At 45.6% G+C, this 21,990-nt stretch overlaps 1 protein-coding gene across 2 annotated transcripts in view; it reads left to right on the top strand.

Annotated features, from left to right (window-relative positions):
• The first annotated feature begins 10,202 nt into the window (after window positions 1-10,202).
• Window positions 10,203-21,990, top strand: part of myo18b (myosin XVIIIB) — a 70,207-nt gene continuing 58,419 nt past the window's right edge. For both annotated transcript variants that reach the window (XM_080756259.1, XM_080756260.1), the window contains exons 1-3: window positions 10,203-10,335; window positions 19,613-19,874; window positions 21,707-21,855. In XM_080756259.1, the coding sequence (XP_080612385.1) occupies window positions 19,838-19,874; window positions 21,707-21,855 (186 nt within the window). In that variant the 5' untranslated portion in view covers window positions 10,203-10,335; window positions 19,613-19,837. The remainder of the gene's footprint in view (window positions 10,336-19,612; window positions 19,875-21,706; window positions 21,856-21,990) is intronic.

The raw sequence follows: 21,990 nt of genomic DNA on the forward strand, positions 1-21,990 counted from the left end.
CCCGATCTGCTACAGCTGGGCGAGCACAGGAGCGGCCATGATAAATGATTCCAATTCCAGGCGGTGGATATAGTGATTATTATTATAGGAGGACGGCTGCTGCACGTAGCTATACTAGCCTAGCCTAGGCTACTACGTAAACATAGTCGTGGTTCCTAAACTGGGGTTCGCGGTCCCCATGCAGATCATGATGGCTTAGAATGGGGGCGAAATTAAAGGACCACTTCACCACTTTTCAACCTATATCCTCTTCACTCATAATCATGGAAAATAGCGCATTTCCCCCCCCTATACCCAGTCTATGGGGCTATATCTTGCACCACACTTAACCCTTATCCCTAAACTAATTTGCCATGTTTTACTATTTAAAAACTTTTTTAAATAGTTCGTTGAAAATGGAGGACCCTGATGTAAACGGGTCTTTTTCTGGTTTGATCATCAGCAGTTTTTGCATCGAGTTGACCACCCCAATTCCTTCCAATCAATCAGCTGGAGTGATTATACTTTGTGAGATTCATACACTGTCAATATTCACAACGTAGACCTACAGTCGGCCTACTGTACATTTGTCATAATTAGAAAGTCGGCCTACAGTAGCCTACATGTGTCATTATATAGAAAGTGGGCCTAGGCTATTATTGTAGGTCTACCCTGACATACTGTAGTATGCCGTTTTTAATAAAAAAAATATTTATCATCGAAAATAAACATTTTCTATCATGAAAAACGACATACGATATGTCAATCATCAATCAACGTATGTCGTTTTTTCATGATTTTTGATTAAAAGAAATGATGAAAATCATAAAAAACGACATACTATACAGTCGTTGACATTTGATTTTGTCACATTTCATGCAGCTATTTTTCATTTCACTCACTTCACTCATTTCACTCACTTAAGTCATGCAGTGCAGTTCCAAATGCAGCCACGGGGTGGCGATTATTTGAGTGAGCAAACGAGAGAGAGAGTGTGTGTGTGTGTGTGTGTGTGTGTAGAGAGAGGTGCATACTATAGTAGGCCTATGTCGTTTTTCATGATTTCTGATGATAGAAAATGTTGTTTTTCATGATTTTCATCATTTTTATTAATCATCAAAAATCATGATAAACGACACACTATAGCTACAATCTACACACTAAGATGATGCTGAAACACATTAATCTCAAACAAATTGCAACAGACTCTTTCAACTTATTTTGTTTCATAATCATAAATATGTTAAGTGTAACCTAATAAAACCCATTAGGGTCTATCTAGGGTCTATCTATGTGTGTACTGTTGTAATCCACATAACTCGAGAAACGTTCACCCCATGCACCGACTTCAAATTGGACACAGGCGTTCCACACCACCGCAGGGAGTGCAGTGCCCGGTGTCGAGTGGGTCGGACCCATGGTCTGCTCAGAACCGCCCCAAAAAGACCTCTTCTGCCTGGGCTCTGGGACAGGGCTCCTTCCTGCATGACCTCCATATACTGTACAATGGAGCTGGCCTGTTCTGACATCATTCTGACGTCTGCATAGACTCCATATTTGGGCATGCCTGACAAAGAACTCAACAGGCACCGCTGTAGAGACAACGCATAATATCTGGGCACTGGCACGCATTTCCAACTTGCATCGTTCCAAGTAGGCCAGTGCCCTCAATGGGCAGCGCTGTATAGATGGCCCACAGGCACCGCTCGAGTATTGAAAAAGATGCTACAATAGGTGATGGTATACGTACCCTTAACAACCTATATGAACAGGCAAAATTACATTCTGATGATTCGAGTAGCATGCGACGTGTCAAACTAGGGGGGTTTTCATGATTCTGAATCCATTGCAAACATTAGTTTTGCACGAAAAACGGCTATAGCCACTTGCCCATTGGTGATAACCATCACATTTTGTGATGACGGCTATATGGCCGTTTTTAGCCCAAGGAGTGTTTTCCGATTCAGAATCATGAAAGCCCGCTAGTATGCCACGTCACATGCGACTCAAATCAGAATTCACTTTAGGGAACTTTGCCTTATAGGTTGTTAATACCATAACCTATTTTAGCATCTTTCAATGTTCCCCTACTAGGATTTCTTACGACTTTTGATATGTTGTTGTTGCCAACATATTTATGAAACAAAAAAAGTTGAAAGAGTTTCTGTTGCAATTTGTTGGATGTTAATCCCTATTAATGTCTATGCTAATAGTGCAGAGAACCGATTTGCGTTTGTTGGAGTTCAGTGGTATGCATGGACATTACACATCATGCACCAGTCCCAACAACACCTGTGGAAGAGTAAAAGTATAATAATAAGAATTATACGTTTTGTTAATGGACAATTCAATCCAACCCTAAAGAGAAGTGCCTTGGTAATAGCAGAGCACCCGCCTTTTAATCACATGATGGTTCTGTGTTTGATGTCGGGCACCATCAACTCAGCCAATGACTAGAGCAATGTAGTGAAGGGTTTGATGGAATGGGATTATATTTGAATTTGAAACAGTACCTCGTTTACTGTGTTTGTTTAAAGGTGCTTTTAATGTTTGCTTTGTTATTTGCTACACTGGTAATGATTGCTTTTAATAATGTACGTTGATACAACTCTTTATCGCTGCTGCCTCGGCGCCATGTGGCTCCCTCGAAAAAGAGATCTTGACACCTCAAAACGGGAATAAAGGCGTAATAAAAAAAATACTAAAAAAAGGTTAAATCAACTTATGGCCTCTGAGAATTGTGACACGAAGACTTGTTGCCTGTTGGGGTCTGAGGGATCCCCACTCACCCCACTATGCTATGGTATTCTTCTGTAGCCTATAGACCCGCACCTGTTCCACAGTCCCTACGGCAAACCTTCTCCACCTCCACTTCCTTTAATAGGCTTTCATCGACTTCAACTCTTGTTTCTCTTTTCTGATTTTGTTTTCCCTCAAGGCCCTGATGAAGAGTCTCCGGAATGTCTTGATAGTTCCAAAGAGGTCCTGTAGGGAGAGCTGATTAGCGTCTTCGCACAGGTACACGGCCAGATCGGCTCGCTTTCTGTCAATCTCGGAGAACCTTTCCTCCAAACCTCTGCACTTCTGCAGGCTTTCCTCGATGACTTTTGTATATTGCTCCACTACTTCTTCCACAGAGTTGGAAATGTCCTTGGCAGTGTCCTGCAGTCGTTTTAGTAAGACGCCAACCTCTGCTTGACTATGCTTCAGATCAACTCCTGCTGCCTTATCACAGATCTCTATATCATCTTTTAGTGCCAACAGTTCGGGGTGGTTCAGCTCTGCTTCCTCCAGTATGTGATGAAGAAGTGTGATCTGGCTCTTGTTTGCTTTGGTGTCCGCGAGCTTGGGCAGAGAGCTGATTTTGAACCCGACGGCGTTCCCTATGTGACTCCCATAGTTAAGGAAGTTCCCCACGTCCAATATGAGCCTGCAGAAACTGGGCAGGAGGAGGCTTTGCCTCAGGGACAGGCACGCCTCCTCCACCAGCTTGGCTTGGGGTAAGATCATGCTCAGCACTTCAGTCGTTTCTTCACAGAGCAGCATACACTCAATTCTCAACTGATAACATGGGATCCTGAGCAGTGAGTGGTAGAAGCGGTCTACATAAGCCAACTTGTCTTTATCTCCCTGGAATGACTTCAGATTTTCAATCTCGTGTTTCTCCGGAAGAAGTTTTAGGAGTTGTTTAAGCCCCTCCACTTCAAACATGCACCGATCTCCATTCTTGATCATACCTATAAAGTCGTCCTTCGAGCACTTGAAATGCTTCAGGAATATGCTCAGATTAAAGTTTTTGTTTGGCTCGACAAACGTAATCTCCTTGACGGGAGCGGGACCAGTTGGCCCTTTGTCTTTGTACTCGGCCGCTGGGAAACAGAACAACTGCTCCATGGCTCCGTGGTTGAAGGAGATGGCAGGCTCTTTTGTGTTCAGGACCCACATGCAACGACCATCGAAGGTGTGAATCTTAATCCAGTTGAGCTTCTTCATTGTCAGAGTCGGGCATCGTCCTGCCAGTGCTGGTGGGTATTTCTCCTGCGCCTGCAGGATCAAGGATGACAGAGGACGAGGTGGTGGGGGTGGAGGGGCTGTGGGTGGATGGGCATGTGGATGTTTGGTTGGAGGTGGGGGTGGGGCTGCGGGTGTATGTATGGTTGGGGGTGGTGTGGCTGAAGGGGGGCTTGGGGATGGGGTTGGAGAAAAGGGGGGACAGATTGACAACTGGGTGATTGAGGTGCTGGAGATGCTTGAGGTGGTGGTGCTACTGGCAGGTGTGTTTTTGTCTCTAACCATCAAGTCTGTGTGAAAGACCTTGTCCGTGTACCCGTCCAGTACCGGAAGGGTGTCGGCTTTCAGCTTGGAGGCTGCAGGCTTCTCTGCCCGCTCCGCCTCCACTGAGGGTTCGGGGCTGTCGGTCACCGCATAACGCTCCTCCTCAACCTCTTCTGCCTCGTACACCTCCTCCTCCTCCCGGTCCACAGCGGACCTGTCGTCAGAGCTGGGTAGCGTTGCATGCGATGGTGGGCTCTGTGGAACTCGCATTGCCTTCTCTCTGGGTCCCACCTGGTCAATCTGTTCAAAGAACTTCTTGATCTTCATGACCGACGGCCATTTCAGTTCCATGTCAGACGGCCCCGGCCGTACCTCAGCCTCAGAAGGCCACGACTGCACCACAGCCTCGGAAGGCCACGGCTGCACCACAGCCTCGGAAGGCCACGGCTGCACCACAGCCTCGGAAGGCCACGGCTGCACCACAGCCTCCTTCTCCTGGCGTTTAGGGCTGGAAGTTGTCGCCACCAACCGTTTGAGTTCCATGTCAGGCGGCTTCACCTTTTCCTCAGCCTGCAGAGTGGATATGCACACCGTGCAGGTCTCATAGCCGTGGTCCTCGTCAGAAGGTTTCGCATTTTTCTCCCACGAGCGGTCGGGGCAGGCAGGGGCTGGAGGCGATTTAATGTGCACGTCGGAAGGCTTCACCGTTATCTCAGCCTCCGCCAAGGGTTCTGGTCTGGCAACTGGCATATAGGGCTTCTCCTCTTGACACACACCATGTACATAGGACGCAGAAATGGGGGCTTCTCGGACGGGGACGGTGATATGTTCCATCATGAGAGCAGCAATGAGTGCCATTTCCTTGATTTTGACTGAAGGCGGCTGGTTCCTCATGCTTACCAGGTCCTCGTCTTCCTGGTCGTCCACCCAGTTGCCAGGGCTGCTAGCGGGGGAGGCGACGTGCACTACGCTGGGGCGTCTGGAGGCAACGGGCCCTGGGCTGGGGCGTTTCACCTCCACCCCGCCCTTGGACACCGCCGCCACAGGCTCGACCTCCACCCAGCGCTCGGGGCAGGCGTCTGCGACAGGCTTGACCTCCTGGCCCACCACGCCTTGTCTGGAAGCAAGAACTGTGGTCAGTGATGGCACAGGAGTGGGGATGTAATGCTCTTTGAGCTCCTCGAATGTGGGTACCGGCGTGTTCATCGTGGTGGTCAGACCCCCAAAGTTCCCCACGCGTCCCTTCTTAGACGCGGGGCCCTTCAGCGTGATTGTCCTGATGACCGAATTGCACATGAAGCTCTGAAAGCGTTCCGAATAGAAGCTCGGCTTGCTCACCGACACAGTATTCCCATCGTAAATTACGGCTTTATAGTAATGTTCAAGCTTCTTCGCGATCGTATAGGACTGCAAGATGTCAATGATGCCAACGAACACCAGCAGCCTTTCACCCTTGGTGTTCCTCGCCGGTATCCCTCCCATCACGTCCTGTCTAGCCATAGCCTTGGCGATAGACCTTTGGCTCTGTGTCCGTTGTTCCGCAGTGGTCGCCTCGGCCTCCGTCTTGGCCTGCTCCTGAATGGCCCAGTCCAGATTGTGGACGCCCACCAGCAGGCTGTAGTCCATTATGTCAAAGCTCTGCAGCACCAGGCAGTCGCTCTGGATGCTCTTGCAGAGGGCGTTGTACTGGTCGGCGGGCAGCAGGAGGCCGTCGGGCATGTCCCTGATGAAGTCCAGGTCCTTGAAGGTGGGCAGGGACTTGGTCCTCTCCTTGGCCGAGGCCGTTCGATTGTAGGAGGATCCCTTCAGGTCGTACTTGAGGTGCAGCCGTACGCCGGAGGGGATCAGGTTGTTCATGACCACGAAGCGAATCTTCTTCACCCCCGTCTGTATGCAGTAGAGGCCGTAGAACTTTGGCAACAGGGTCCGCCGGTTCTGGTTGAGGTTCAGGTAGTAGCCGGGAAGCAGCCGCTGCAGGAACTCGGCCTCCTTGTGCTGCACCGTCTTGACGATGAACCCGTCGTCGCTGGACACGTAGAACACGGAGCCGCTGGCCCCCGGGTTGCACAGCTCCGTCAGGGACTGGTCGAACAGCGAGTGCAGGTAGTCGCCGGACCCGATCTCGAAGGTGTCCCTGAAGTAGCGGAAGGCCATTGGAGCGTACGTGGTGAACCTGAAGTCACTGTGGCAGTGGGACGGCGTCAGGTAGCTGCCCTTGGCGGGGAAGAAGATGGTCTCCGACACCTCAAAGTCCCCGACCAGGATGTCTCTCTCGGGGTCCTTGCTCAGCTGCCCCACCGTGTGGGTGATGCCCAGCTGGATGGCGCCTTTCAGGGCCGACGAGGTCGTCTTCTTGTAGGTCGTCTCCCCCGTGGGGTCGACGCCACGATGACCGATCGTCTTCTTCTCCTTTCGATTCCTTTTCATTGTCTGAGCTGAACATGCAGGACCTGCTGACGACTTCAAAGACGCAAACTCCTTCGTGTTACTCAAATAGCAGGAGTATTTAACATCTTCAAAGCGAAAACAAATGTTTGTTTGTGCTTTGGGTAACAGCCTTTAAACATAGCTCCCCTGTGTGTACAACATACGTCATCAAACAATAACGACTGCCTCGCCCATATATGGAGTTCCACATAATAGCCTCGGCCCCAGCCTTACTCATCTGCGAAGAGAAAAGCCTGCATGATCACAATATAAGGCAGAGAGTGCATAGCCGGAAATGTCGGGCGGGAACATCCGTCACATGTATTTCCCCCGGATACGATATTTTCCCTTTCATATTTGTTTCATATCCTCGGAGAATGTAAAACAGATTTGTAAAGCGTCAACGTCCTTTCCTTGTGTGGTACTTTCGCCAAAATCCCGCTATTTCTGTCAAATTCCAGCAATGCACTCTACAGCGCAGGTCTTGCCCAGAGTTCCACATGCAGGCTTTTCCATGACAAAAAGGTTAAATGGTGCATTATAGATTGTGCATTACATTCACCCATTCATATACACTGATGACAGAGGAAACCATGCAAGGCACCAACCAGCACATCGGGAGCAATTAGGGCTCCAGCGTCTTGCTCAAGGACACTTCGGCACTAATTGGGATATGTGGTGTCATGACCATGGCAACCTATTTCAACAAACATGGACAACATTAGGAACCTGGACCGAGATTGCTCGCAGTGTCAACTGCAGTGCCACCATCATGGCCCACTATAGAGTCCTATACGCGCACGCGCACACACACACACACACACACACACACACACACACACACACACACACACACACACACACACACACACAATCTCCACCACCTCCTGGCCGGTCTTATAGATGACAGCAATGGGGCAGAAGAGTGGGTGGGGGTGGATGGGGGGGGTAATCATTAATTATCTCCCAGGAGTTTCTCTTCCTTTCTCTCCTCCCTCTATCCAAATGGCTTCTCTCCCCTTCCATTCATCTACCAACCCCCCCCCCCCACACACACACACACACGCACACGCACACACACACACACACACACACACACACACACACACACACACACACACACACACACACTGTGACACACACACACACACACACACACACTGTGACACACACACACACACACACACACACAGCACTGTCCCAGCTGCTCGCTGTCAGTCAGTGGATTTCGACAGCTGACAAGAAGCAGGTCAGAGACTGCAGGCTGTTTTCTCTCTCTAGCTGTTGCTATGGGACGGTCTGGAGGAGGCTGACCCAACTCAAGTTCAGGAGACTGAACGCTGCCTTCCGGTTCAGCGGTATGGCATGGAAAGGAGGGGCATGTACATTTCTTGAACCATAATACCATAATACCCTTTGATGTGTGCATGTCCCGGTCAATTAGGACCAACACATTGACACAGTGGCATGCACATATAGACACTAGGGGGTGCTAGAGCACCCATTTAACCCATTCTGACCTGAGATCAGATTCATACGAGGTTTCCACTGGACACACACTGGTCTGATGAACCCATTCTGACCTGAGATCAGATTCTAAAAATGTCAGTCGTTCTTCGAATTTTTCAAAAATAGCAGACCTACAAGCTCGTAGCGCGCCACTCGGTGGCGCGCTATGAGCTTGTAGATCTGCTATTTTTCAATAGCTAAAGCATAACATGATGCCAACACCAAAATGGGTGCCCGGTCAGAATGGGTTAATGTTATTTCTATCTCTGGGACCCCAATTTATATTGTAAAATCAATGGTAATTTAACTCTAAGAGTGTACACATGGAACCAAATGGACCAGTTATAGGGTCCATTTGGTTCCATGTGTACACTCTCTCAGAGTTACAGACCCATAAGGGTCCATTTGGTTCCAAACTATCATTTAGCTGGGGACCCCCTCCTTCAAGGACCCCAGGGGGTCCACTTTGTTCAGCCCTCTACTATAGTATACCACATCAAAAACAACACCAACATATCCTTTATGTTTTGGGTAACGGACTAAAATCTCATCAAAATGGTGGTCTCAAATAATGAATAAATAATGGTCCTTGATATGAGAAAAGTTGAAACCACATTGTCATGTCAATTAGGACACATTGACACCTAATGGCCGCCACACACACCCCACAACAACAACACGTTGACACCTAATGGCCACCACACACACCCCACAACAACAAGCAAAGGCCCGGGGTGATAAAAACGTATCCTCATTTTGAGGCTCCAAACAATCACAGGCTTTGTGTGCCGCAAAGCTGCAATAAATGAAGCATCTGTCACATTATGGGAGCCGTCAGGCAGTGTGTGAGTGCACTGGAACCTTGAAACCCTCTCTCGGGGACCCCTGGGGGTCCCCGCGGGCCCAACTCTGAGGACCCCTGGGGGTCCCCGGGCCCAGCTCCGAGGACCCCTGGGGGTCCCCGGGCCCAGCTCCGAGGACCCCTGGGGGTCCCCGGGCCCAGCTCCGAGGACCCCTGGGGGTCCCCGGGCCCAGCTCCGAGGACCCCTGGGGGTCCCCGGGCCCAGCTCTGAGGACCTTTTTTCACTGATTATTAAAAAAAACTAAACGAAAACTATAAGCCACGACGACTAAAACTATACGACTAAAACTAAATATATTGACAATTTCGTCGACAAATAAAAACTAGACTAAAGCGTTGGGAAGGGACTATAGTGGACAAGAGATCCAGTATAAATGAAACACAAGTCATTTTACACTCGGCTTCATGCCGATCTATACACAATCTCAGCTCTGTGAGCTTGTAGATCAGCTATTGTCAGCAAAGTGTAAAATAAATCAAGTCATTGCAACGGCATCAAAGCCCGCCAAAATACATTTTTAGATATTTTCTAGTATTTCAAAGTGTCAAGTGTGATGTCATGCAGGGCTCACTTCCTTCCTGGACTACATCATGTCGTCTGTCTCCCTCTCCGCATACAAGTTGGGGGTGAGTGCAGTGCAGCAAAGCATTATGGGAATTGTAGTAATCCAGCAGTATAAGTCGACCAGTTGTCCATGACATCACAGACCCACATAAAACCCCCAGGAAAGTTTTGTCTCGTCTCCCAAACATCATTAAAATAATGATCTGGTGGCTTTAATATAGCGTTCTTAACATTATTTGACCCGACGGTATGTTGTCGTTTTGTCTTTTTCTTTCATTCTCACCTCTCCTGCTTTACTTTCCTCAAGAGGTGTGAGAAACCTGGAGCTCTCCACCCCTCCCCCCCTCCACCCCCCAACACGGATATTTATAGAGGAATCAACTGTCAACCCAGCTGCACCGCTTATCTCTCTCTCTCTGTGTGTGTGTGTGTGTGTGTGTGTGTGTGTGTGTGTGTGTGTGTGTGACTATTCCTGTCTGGATTGCAGCATGCTTGCCCAGCTCAGCCTGTGGCCTGGCGGCTGTGTGTGTGTGTGTGTGTGTGTGTGTGTGTGTGTGTGTGTGTGTGTGTGACAGTGGGGTTGGTGTTGGTGACTGCATGGTCAGTTTGGTCACTCTCTCTCTCTCTCTGTCTCTCTCTCTGTCTCTCATGTGAAGGAGTATATGGATTATTTGTAACTGGTTCTAATTATTTGGAATTCCTGTGAAGACCACTATAGGTATGTTTAATATTTTTGTTGTTGTCGGGCAGATTCAACCTCCTGCCTTTCTTTGAACTTGTGGATTTGTCACTTTTGCTGTTTTTTTTTTAATTTAATTTGAATATTGAAAAGTAAGTATTAGTAAGTTTTGGACATTAGGTTTGCACCCGACAGAGACGATTTAAATATAATAACCACTCTGGCCACTCGGTTTAACCCATTCTGACCGGGCACCCATTTTGGTGTTGGCATCATGTTATGCTTTAGCTATTGAAAAATAGCAGACCTACAAGCTCATATCGCGCCACCGAGTGGCGCGCTATGAGCTTGTAGGTCTGCTATTTTTTTTTAATTCGAAGAACGACTGACATTTTTAGAATCTGATCTCAGGTCAGAATGGGTTAATCAGACCAGTGTGTGTCCAGTGGAAACCTCGTATGAATCTGATCTCAGGTCAGAATGGGTTAATATTTTTGTTGTATGTACAGTATGCACGGCGGACTTGGCAGTGTCGCGTGGACCTATATATACAGTACAAGCCCCTGCACAGCACGGTACAGTTGGACCTATATATACAGTACAAGCCCCTGCACAGCACGGTACAGTTGGAAGTTAACGGAATGTGTTGTAGGCCTGGATGCGGATCGGCCTTTTCCGATTGTTTTCAAGTTTGTTTTTTTGGGGCTGAAAAGGCAGGGGACATGAGGACATGAGGCACAACAGCTGACAGACACGGCCTCCAGGCACCATAGGTAGAGGCTACTAAACTAAATAAAGACACAGCCTCCAGGCACCATAGGTAGAGGCTACTAAACTAAATAAATAAAACTGAGTCTTTGGTGGCCTGTGGTGTTAAGTAACTAAGTACATTTACTGTATTTATTGACCTGAGATCAGATGCTAAAGAAATGTCTTATAAACTCCTGAAAGCTTTCTGGAAAACTATATGTTTCTACAGTATATGTCAGTGGTGAATGATCAACGTTGTTCACGTCAAGGACCCCCAGAATTATCTGTATTTGGCCGCGGACCCCCATCTTAAAATATGTTGTTCCAGGGACCCCCACCAGAAGCAAAGAGGTTTGCTCGCAAAAGATTTTGCGACACATTTTCACACTCTTTCTAAAATAGAAGATCTACATCTGGAGAGTGGCGGCCTACTTCACTCCACTACAATTATTTGAAAACTTTAGTTATTCACGATGATGCGTTGTATAGATCTGCTATTTTCAAAACATTTGTAGGCCTGTACATTTGGAACTTGTGAAATCCGACATTCTGCATACTGTATACTTCTACTTTTGGTGCGCCTATACTTTAAGTACATTTTGATGTCAATATCTTTGTACTTTTACACAAATACAGTTTGATTACCCAGCTTTTACTTATAGGCTACTCCTACATTGTATTACTGATTACTTGTACTCGAGTACAAAATGTGAGTACTTCTTCCACCACTGCATGTTTCAGGGGTGACTGAATGTTGTCCTCTAATCTAGAATACTTGCTGACGCTCTCAGAGTTCCTACTGTATATTAGCCATGAGGACAGTAACACTTTCTATGAAAGCCACGTCTATAATTGTATAAGGCATTATAAACGTACTAATAATGGATTATATAGTTATGCTATTATGCTTATACCTCGCCTGTATGTATGCGACCTGTATGCAAACTCAGAGCAAAGTCTTTCCTACTTGCTTAAAAAAATCACTCAGGGTTATCTCCACTTTATAATAATCAATACATTTTTGGCAATTTCTCCCATATTTAGTCCAGTTATGCGGCACTCCACGCACACACACACACAGCGGCTTGCAAGGGGGCTGTGACCCAAAATACGTCACCATCTTTACGTCACAGATTTACAAGTTAAGAATGTGTCGCAACTCGACGCATGCAGATCTGCTCTTTCTGACGAACGCATGCATGTGGAGGCCCCTCCCCCTTTTAGCTGATTGATTGATTGATTGAAAATATTGTATTCCCAGTATGCAGAATGGGTACATTTCAAACTAAAACACAAGTCGATACAAAAACTGTTACTGTGGAACGACACCATGATAAAGCATGACACTTGTTACACTTCATGCTGCTGTGGTGTTAAGTGTTAACTACTTCCATTCGAAAGTCAGTAGCCTCGAACAGTAGAGTTCTCATCGGGCCCGAAAATTAAGGCCCGGCCCTAACTGGGCTCTAACTGATCAGGCCCTAGGCCCGGCCCGGCCCTACTGATTAGCATACATTTTAGGCCCGGCCCGGCCCTAAAATGTCGGGTCGGGTCGGGCCTGGTCGGGTTCGGGCAGAGTTTGAGAACTCTACTCGACAGTAGCCTATACCGTTCAGAGTAAGATCGTAAGAGCGTGGCGACACTAGCGTTGACTCCCATTGTAACAACGAAATGCAGAAGTGCTCATTCTATCTCAATGGGATAGTTCCAGCCATAGGAGCAATGTGTGGAACTATAGCCCATAGGCACCTGCTTTGTCTCAATGGGATAGTTCCAGCCATAGGAGCAATGTTTGGAACTATAGCCCATAGGCACCTGCTTTGTCTCAATGGGATAGTTCCAGCCATAGGAGCAATGTGTGGAACTATAGCCCATAGGCACCTGCTTTGTCTCAATGGGATAGTTCCAGCCATAGGAGCAATGTTTGGAACTATAGCCCATAGGCACCTGCTTTGTCTCAATGGGATAGTTCCAGCCATAGGAGCAATGTTTGGAACTATAGCCCATAGGCACCCGCTTTGTCTCAATGGGATAGTTCCAGCCATAGGAGCAATGTGTGGAACTATAGCCCATAGGCACCTGCTTTGTCTCAATGGGATAGTTCCAGCCATAGGAGCAATGTTTGGAACTATAGCCCATAGGCACCTGCTTTGTCTCAATGGGATAGTTCCAGCCATAGGAGCAATGTTTGGAACTATAGCCCATAGGCACCTGCTTTGTCTCAATGGGATAGTTCCAGCCATAGGAGCAATGTTTGGAACTATAGCCCATAGGCACCTGCTTTGTCTCAATGGGATAGTTCCAGCCATAGGAGCAATGTTTGGAACTATAGCCCATAGGCACCTGCTTTGTCTCAATGGGATAGTTCCAGCCATAGGAGCAATGTGTGGAACTATAGCCCATAGGCACCTGCTTTGTCTCAATGGGATAGTTCCAGCCATATAGGAGCAATGTTTGGAACTATAGCCCATAGGCACCCGCTTTGTCTCAATGGGATAGTTCCAGCCATAGGAGCAATGTCTGGAACTATAGCCCATAGGCACCCGCTTTGTCTCAATGGGATAGTTCCAGCCATAGGAGCAATGTTTGGAACTATAGCCCATAGGCACCCGCTTTGTCTCAATGGGATAGTTCCAGCCATAGGAGCAATGTTTGGAACTATAGCCCATAGGCACCCGCTTTGTCTCAATGGGATAGTTCCAGCCATAGGAGCAATGTGTGGAACTATAGCCCATAGGCACCCGCTTTGTCTCAATGGGATAGTTCCAGCCATAGGAGCAATGTGTGGAACTATAGCCCATAGGCACCCGCTTTGTCTCAATGGGATAGTTCCAGCCATAGGAGCAATGTCTGGAACTATAGCCCATAGGCACCTGCTTTGTCTCAATGGGATAGTTCCAGCCATAGGAGCAATGTGTGGAACTATAGCCCGTAGGCTATAGTTCCATAGTTTGTGGCGAGATCAATGTGTGTCGCTAGTCCTACTCTAAACTCTGATACTGTTTAGCAGTCCTACAAGTTATTCACTCGCACATACTTTTGCAACACAGTCCGGTGCAGTCCTGCCTGCAGCTTATATTTCCATTGATATCCTAAAACATTAGCAAACAGAGCAGGCGTGTGGGAGAGAGGGGGCTGTTTATTAGTGAGAAGTTGCTCACGTGATACAGAGAAGCGAGAAGGGAGAAGAGTTTAGGACGCGTGGCATGTTGTTTTTAGTGAGGGTATACTTGCAGCTTCCCTGCGTGGATGAGATTGTAAATACCATAATTTATTTATTTCACTGCAGATAGTCTAATATATTAAATTAAAAACCATCCTGAACCCTTAAATTCTATTAATTATTTCAATGGACTAGTATTGTTTTATTGCATATAGCCTTCCTGCCCCGGCATAGGCCTTCATGCCCTCAAAAACACCAAAGTGGCCTTGCCCGAATAATGACCAAATGCCACGCCTGTATACGTACGGTATAAGCCAGTGGTTCCCAAAATGAAAGTTTGTAACCAAATGGACCCTTATGGGTCTGTAACGCAGAGAGTTACAGACCTAAATGGACCCTTATGGGTCTGTAACTCAGAGAGTTACAGACCCAAATGGACCCTTATGGGTCTGTAACTCAGAGAGTTACAGACCTAAATGGACCCTTATGGGTCTGTAACTCAGAGAGTTACAGACCTAAATGGACCCTTATGGGTCTGTAACTCAGACCTAAATGGACCCTGACGGGTCCATGTGGCTCCATTTGTACACCGAGTTAAAATAACATTGATTTTACAATATAAATAGATATAAATGCCATTACATGGGGGTCCGTAGACTAATGCAGGTCAAACTGGGGGTCCTTGAAGTTAAACGGGCTGAGAATCACTGCTAGAGACATACAAATCCTCCCTCATGGGGGTCCCTGCATGGCATATCCTTTCAAATGGGGGTCCGTGGGCTAATTAGTGTCATTTTGGGGGTCCTTGACATGAAAAAGTATGGGAACCGCTGGTACTGTATACGGCAAGCCATCGGGGAGAAGCCTGTAGCTTCTTGTTCTTTCCAAGGGTTGCTGTAGAACTCAGAGGTTGTGTGTCCCCTTGCTGCTAACATGGAGTCTTGTTACAGTTGTTTACAGGGACTTACTGTATACAGTAGCAGCTATAGTCTGTCGACTCATTATGTCATTGTTCATTCACCCTTCTTATCTGAACACTACACCATGCTGCTAAATGTTTTTTTAACATGGATTATATATACTTTATGTCCAGTATTAGTTTGTTGGTATAGGGCCTATAGCCGTTTGTTGGTAGCACAGTTTGTGCATGGAGAATGTCACACCAACATTGTTTGTAGTGGGCCTAGCTGCGATTCAAGTACAAAGCTAACCATGTGGTCCTGTTTACAGGTGGTTCCACTTCTATAGCCTACAATCTCAGTGTTATGTTATGTTTGAGAACGCCGTTTTGTAACTAGGTTTTGTAGCCTGAAGCTATACTTCTCTGTCGTCTACTGTGACCAATACATCTCTTTGAATCTTTAATCTTTGAATTTAATATACAAACAATAATGTTCCTTTAGCGATATAGCATGTTCCAGTTAAACACACCGCAGCGCGTCACGCACATCAGCACGAGTCAGTTGAGCAACCATTTTAGTTTGTTGTTGTCGTGCAGACATTTCTTATCTCCATCTTTTAACTTTCTTTTGCTGTTTTTTAATAAATGAATGCCCTACTTGAACCTATACTACAGTCACAAGCTTGATTTTTGAATTTAAATCCTGAAAAGTAAAGGTTTCAGACATATGAGGTGGTTCCCAGTACCCGACAGAGACCAGTTGGTATGTGTCCTCTGCCTTCACCCATCCATCCCATTTGGAGCAGTGGCTGCCCCATAAATAGTTCAAGTGGTCAATTAGCCTGTCGCTAAGTCCCACCCAAGCCCGTTGTTGGCCAATACCACATTAGAATAGCAACGGTTACTAGGTTAGGAAACTCGGTCAAGCTTGCAATGCTGATCAAAATGGTTAAGCAGTGTCAATAAATATATTTGACGTACAGCATGTGTGGGTTTGTTTTCTTACCTTATGAGCAAACTAGTCCATTCCATGAATTATTTCGCTCCGTTGTGCAGTTTAATAGTAGCCTACATATTAGAAATAAAAATGGTTCTCATTGACTTTGTAATGTTTTTGTTTTGACTTCGGTGTTGCCACATTGTGTAAGAGATATAACCCAACCCACCTCCAAAAACAAGCCAACTCTTAAAGCCAAATAAGGAAAAACAAGCCAAAACAAACACAATAATATGACCATATATAATCCTAATAAAAATATTGTATGCATTTATCATTATAAATACTATGTAGGCCTATATCTATGATAATTAATGTTTTGGTAATGTATTACAGTACTAATTATTAGCCTTAAGCCAAAAGTAGCAGGAAATAAGCAGACTTGGCAACCCTGTCAAGTTTGTGTGGAAGGAAGTTCCTGTTTGCCTACAAAACGATCTGATTGGTCTGAAGTAGCCTCGGTCCCAGACTTACCATCCAGAACGTTGGATGTAAACAAATTTGTAAACAAAAGCGACTTGTTTACAAACGAGGAACACCAGAACCGCTTTATCTCCAACCAATATACCGTAGTTACTTTATAAATCTATCAAAAGACGAAAATAAGATGGCATGAGTTTTCCTGATGTCATAAACTGTCAGAATCAGCTTTTGTTGTGTTCGCTTATGTGCTAACTGACTGATTTTGAGAGCTGTTTCCCCGTTACAATGGAAGTCAATGAGAGCCTATTTTTATAGATAGGCCTACTATTAAACTGCACAACGGAGCGAAATAATTCATGGAATGGACTAATTTGCTCATAAGGTAAGAAAACAAACCCACACATGCTGTACAGCAAATATATGTATTGACACTGCTTAACCATTTTGACCAGCATTGCAAGCTTGACCGAGTTTCCTAACCTAGTAACCGTTGCTAATGTGGTATTGGCCAACAACGGGCTTGGGTGGGACTTAGCGACAGGCTAATTAAAAGTTTAAAAGTGAATCGGAGGCTCTGAAAATAATGTCAAGTCTAAATTAGCCACAAGGGCAGCATTGCTTTCGTGTTTATGGTCCGGTTCGGGAGCGGGTGATATCGTTACGTCATGTTGTAGTCGTCAGGATGATACCGTTACGTCATGTTGTAGTCATTGTTTTGTAGTCATCAGGATGATATCGTTACGTCATGTTGTACTTGTAGTCATTGTTTTGTAGTCGTCAGGATGATACCGTTACGTCAAGTTGTAGTCATTGTTTTGTAGTCATCAGGACGATATCGTTACATCATGTTGTACTTGTAGTCATTGTTTTGTAGTCATCAGGATATCGTTACGTCATGTTGTAGTCATTGTTTTGTAGTCGTCAGGACGATATCGTTACGTCATGTTGTAGTCATTGTTTTGTAGTCATCAGGATATCGTTACGTCATGTTGTAGTATTGTTTTGTAGTCATCAGGATATCGTTACGTCATGTTGTAGTAATTGTTTTGTAGTCATCAGGATATCGTTACGTCATGTTGTAGTATTGTTTTGTAGTCATCAGGATATCGTTACGTCATGTTGTAGTCATTGTTTTGTAGTCATCAGGATATCGTTACGTCATGTTGTAGTATTGTTTTGTAGTCATCAGGATATCGTTACGTCATGTTGTAGTCATTGTTTTGTAGTCATCAGGATATCGTTACGTCATGTTGTAGTCATTGTTTTGTATAGTTATCAGGCCGGAATCCTCAATCTGGAACTTCCTTTCCCTCAAACCGGAAGAATAATATTCCCAATAAAAGCATATATGACTCATTCTCTCGTAGCCTGCGATGAGAATAGAATTTCCCCGTGGAATAACAAAGTATAGTCTCTGGAATGTACACTCACATTCATATTTAAAAAATCAGTGAAACTATGCCGTATAAAAGTCCTGTATAGTCCCAAAAGTAAAAGTACTCATTATAATGTCACTTTTGACAAGGTATAATTATGTGTACACTTTATAAAAAATCTTTTGAAAATAGCAGATGTACAAGCGTGTATACGTACGTAGATCTGTTATTTTCAAATAGCCAAAGTTTACTAAAACAAAGTATAGTGCAACAAAAGGTAGTTTCAAATAATTGTAAAGTAAAAGTACCTTAAAATTGTGCTAAAGTAATTATATACTTGCAGTAAATGCACGTGATTACTCCACTACAGCGGAGGTGTGAAACCTCTCACATGTGATGAAGTGTGATTTGACACCTGCTTGTGTGACTAGCAAGAGTTAAAGGAGAATTCCATGCTAGAATGCTTTCTTATCTTTCTTACCTTTCTTTGTAGTTGTTACGTCCCCACCAAAGAGGTCCTGGTGTTTTTTTTGTGCAAAAACTCCTTATTGGCTATTTTCCCTACCATAAGCCCTCAATGAATTGCATTGCATTGAATGGGAATTGAATGGGGCTATGGGGTGTTGTGCTAGTTCGCTTATTTCCATCGAAAGAAGTAGTAAAGTGTGCCGCTTGGGATATTATTTACATTATGACGAGAGGATATATACAAATAAATTAAAAATTTGAGCGATGGAAATAAGTGAATTAGCACAACACTACCATAGCCCCATTCAATTCCCATTCCATTCAATGCAATTAATTTAGGGCTTATGGTAGGGGAAATAGTCAATCAGGAGCTTTTGCACAAAATAACACCTGGACCTCTTTGGTGGGGACGTAACAACTACAAAGAAAGGTAAGAAAGCCTTTTAGTATGGAATTCTCCTTTAAAGGAACACTTCTTATAACTGGTCCTCAAGGTCTCTCTCTCTCGTCTTATAGTCGTCTGCACACTTAGAATAATAACCAGGCGTCGACGCGCATCGTTGGTCATTATATATTGTTGCCTTGCTCAAAATAAACATGTATTTTTCTCAAAGACGGAGTGGAATGCCTCGCATTTATTTTCTTTGCAAGTCGATCTGCAGCAGCTCCACTGTCTCTCCACAGACACCATTTGGGATTCAATCATAGGTACAGTTCTCCAATCCAACCGATTGATCTCCTGACTTCATTCGACTGCCGTCAGTATAGTACTCTTGTTTGTTTGGTGGAGAGCTACCTTTATACTGTACCTATCACAAAATAGCACCTGCAGAGCCATTGAAGACCTAGTCAAATGAAAAATACGCTTTTCACACTTTTAGACCATATCCGTGCCGTGGTCATCATATGACATACCCAACAAATACAATGGATGCCAAAACAATGGGATTTGTTTTTGTGTATATTTTCATATAAAAAGTCCATAAAAGTCTGCAACTGAAAACATTATAGGTTAGAAATAAACCACAAGCTTTGCTGCCCGTCTCTCTGTGACATGTAAACAAACACGTGTAGCGGAGCTATACAGTCCCATACCCTGGAGGGATGCAACATTCTGATTGGTTAAAAAAACAGTGAAACTTGCCTGTATATGTCAGAAAATGCCTGTTATATGTAATTTCCCTATACGTCTTTATCCATCCCACATTGTACCATATCTTCTGTCTTTCTGTCCTCAGGTTAACATCCTCTCTCTGTTTGCGTTTCCCCCCCAACCCACACACCCCTCCTCCTCCTCCTCCTCCTTCTCCTCTCTGACCTTCATCACACCTGGCCAGCATCTGTGTGACTCCTCCCCCTCACCCCCTCAGCCTATAGCAGCAGCAGGCCACTGTGTGACTCCTCCTCCTCCTCACCCCCTCAGCCTATAGCAGCCGCAGCAGAGCATCATCAACACCATCATCATGGCATTGTCTTCACGCTTAAAGCTTTGGGAGAAGAAGGGAGGTGCAGAGATGTGACACGCTTGCATGTTCTGAGTGTATATAACAACAACAACAAAGAGAAGCCGCATTTATACTTCGTTATACGCACTGGCCTGGCGGCGCGGCGCGGCACGCCAAAAATACCTGATCTATAAAAGCCCCGCGACCACACCAAAGGGTCGAGACGACGAGACGGTTTTAGTGTTCGTCCTATAGCGGTGTGACATGTCATGTTGCATGTCGACCCAACTGGTTCAATCCCATGGCCCCAGTACAACCACACCAATGGGTCGCCATGCAAATGGTCGCAACACATTGCGACCTTAGAGTATATATGAATAGAGAAGGCACCCAGATGAAACCCTGAGGCGAAATGGACATAGTGGTCGAATTTGTCATTGCAGCTCGAGCCAGCGCTGCTCCGTTGACTATCATTGCGCAACGTTCATGTGTTTGAGGCCATGACACGTGAACGAATGTTTAATACGTGAACGCGCACAAACGGCACAATGATAGTCAACGGCAGCGCGTTCATGTGTTTGAGGCAAATCCATCCCAGAATGCACTCTGTTCCTACACGGAAGGAGGAGTGAAATCGCCTGATGCGCTTTTGAGCAACTTAATGCAAGTGGATGGAAGGAGAACTCGGGTGTCTTCTCTATTCATATATACTCTAAGATTGCGACCCATTCATGCCGCGGCTGTGATGTGTGTTGCGAGCTTGTAGATTGGCTATTCTACCGCAGCGTGTTGAGTGAACGATCTAATCCACACATTATCTAGAATTGTCACTCACAATATAAAGCATGCTGCAAATATTAGTCAACAAACATTGACTATAACTAATGCATGTCAAACAGCAGAGTGCTATATTAGTTCAGTGTCATCCATATTCCTTCCATGTTCAGTCTAAGACATTGAGGAGAACAATAAAGCACGCCACATCCACTCACTAGAAAACCAGCTGATGCTGCATGGGGGCGGGGCCGAGGTTTGAATGGTAAAGAAGAAAGGTAAGGTCTGCAGTACACTGGATGATGCTCCAAAACCTCTAAAAGGTTTATTAAAAGGACCACTTCACCACTTTTCAACCTATCTTCATATAATAGGTCCTCACTAATAATCATGAAAATAATTGCGCTTTTTTTTTCTCTACTCAGTCTGTGTCTCATAGGAGGGCTGTCTGTGGGCAGTTCGTCTTCCAGTGACATCATCGATGGGGAATACAAGCTAATAGAAAACTGCAGGCTTTCTAGTCCTGAAAAGTTGCAATGCGAAAATGGAAGCCATCACGATAATGAAAATCTAAACATTTTTGTAAAAAAATCTTGTTTAAAAAAATATCTGCCTAATGATGATGATGTCACTGGAAGACGGTTTCTAAACTGCCCCACAGCCGTCCTATGAGACACAGACTGAGTAGAAACAAATCGTGCCATTTTATCATGATTATTAGTGAAGACCAAGTGGTGAAGTGGTCCTTTAATGGTTCGACTTACACCATATGGACGTGACATGTCCATAGAGTAATAACAGGATAGAGACCGAACCAGGGTTCCGCAGCTGACGCTCATGAACGCCATGAACGTCCACGTCCACCTCCATGAAAGTTGCTGCAGTTCCACATTTGGCCATAGTGTGGCAGCTTCAATGTTGGATATAGCCTTACTGGGGGCTTCATGTCTCTTCATCAGAGGTCTCAGTGTGCGGTTTGTTATACCTTTCTTCTTTGTCAGTCTAAGACATTCCCTCGAACGCCCCCCCTATACATTGAGAAGAGCCACCGTCACGGCGTCACCCACCCTTGCATTCATCCCTGTCCTGCGCCGTTCTCTCCATCATGTATACAGATAAAGGAGGAGAAGACCCCCGTGCCCCCTCCGGAGCCCCCTCCTCTCTCCACGCAGTCAGGGGGCTTCCTCAAACAGCTGGTCAGAGAGACAGAGAAGGAGACCAAACTGAAGGAGCCCGAAGCAGGCAAAGACGACAAAGTTACCGTGAGTTTGTTTTGATTGTTCTGCCTCAACTCAGGCATTTTGGTTTCAAAAGAAAGGGGAAAAAAATCACTCCCGTGAGGAGGCGCACGTATCTAGACACTACTATGCCTATTTACTCAGACACTATAAAATTAC

This window comes from Protomyctophum bolini (genome assembly GCF_963924005.1).
Source record: "Protomyctophum bolini genome assembly, chromosome: 22".
Lineage (NCBI taxonomy): Eukaryota > Metazoa > Chordata > Actinopteri > Myctophiformes > Myctophidae > Protomyctophum > Protomyctophum bolini.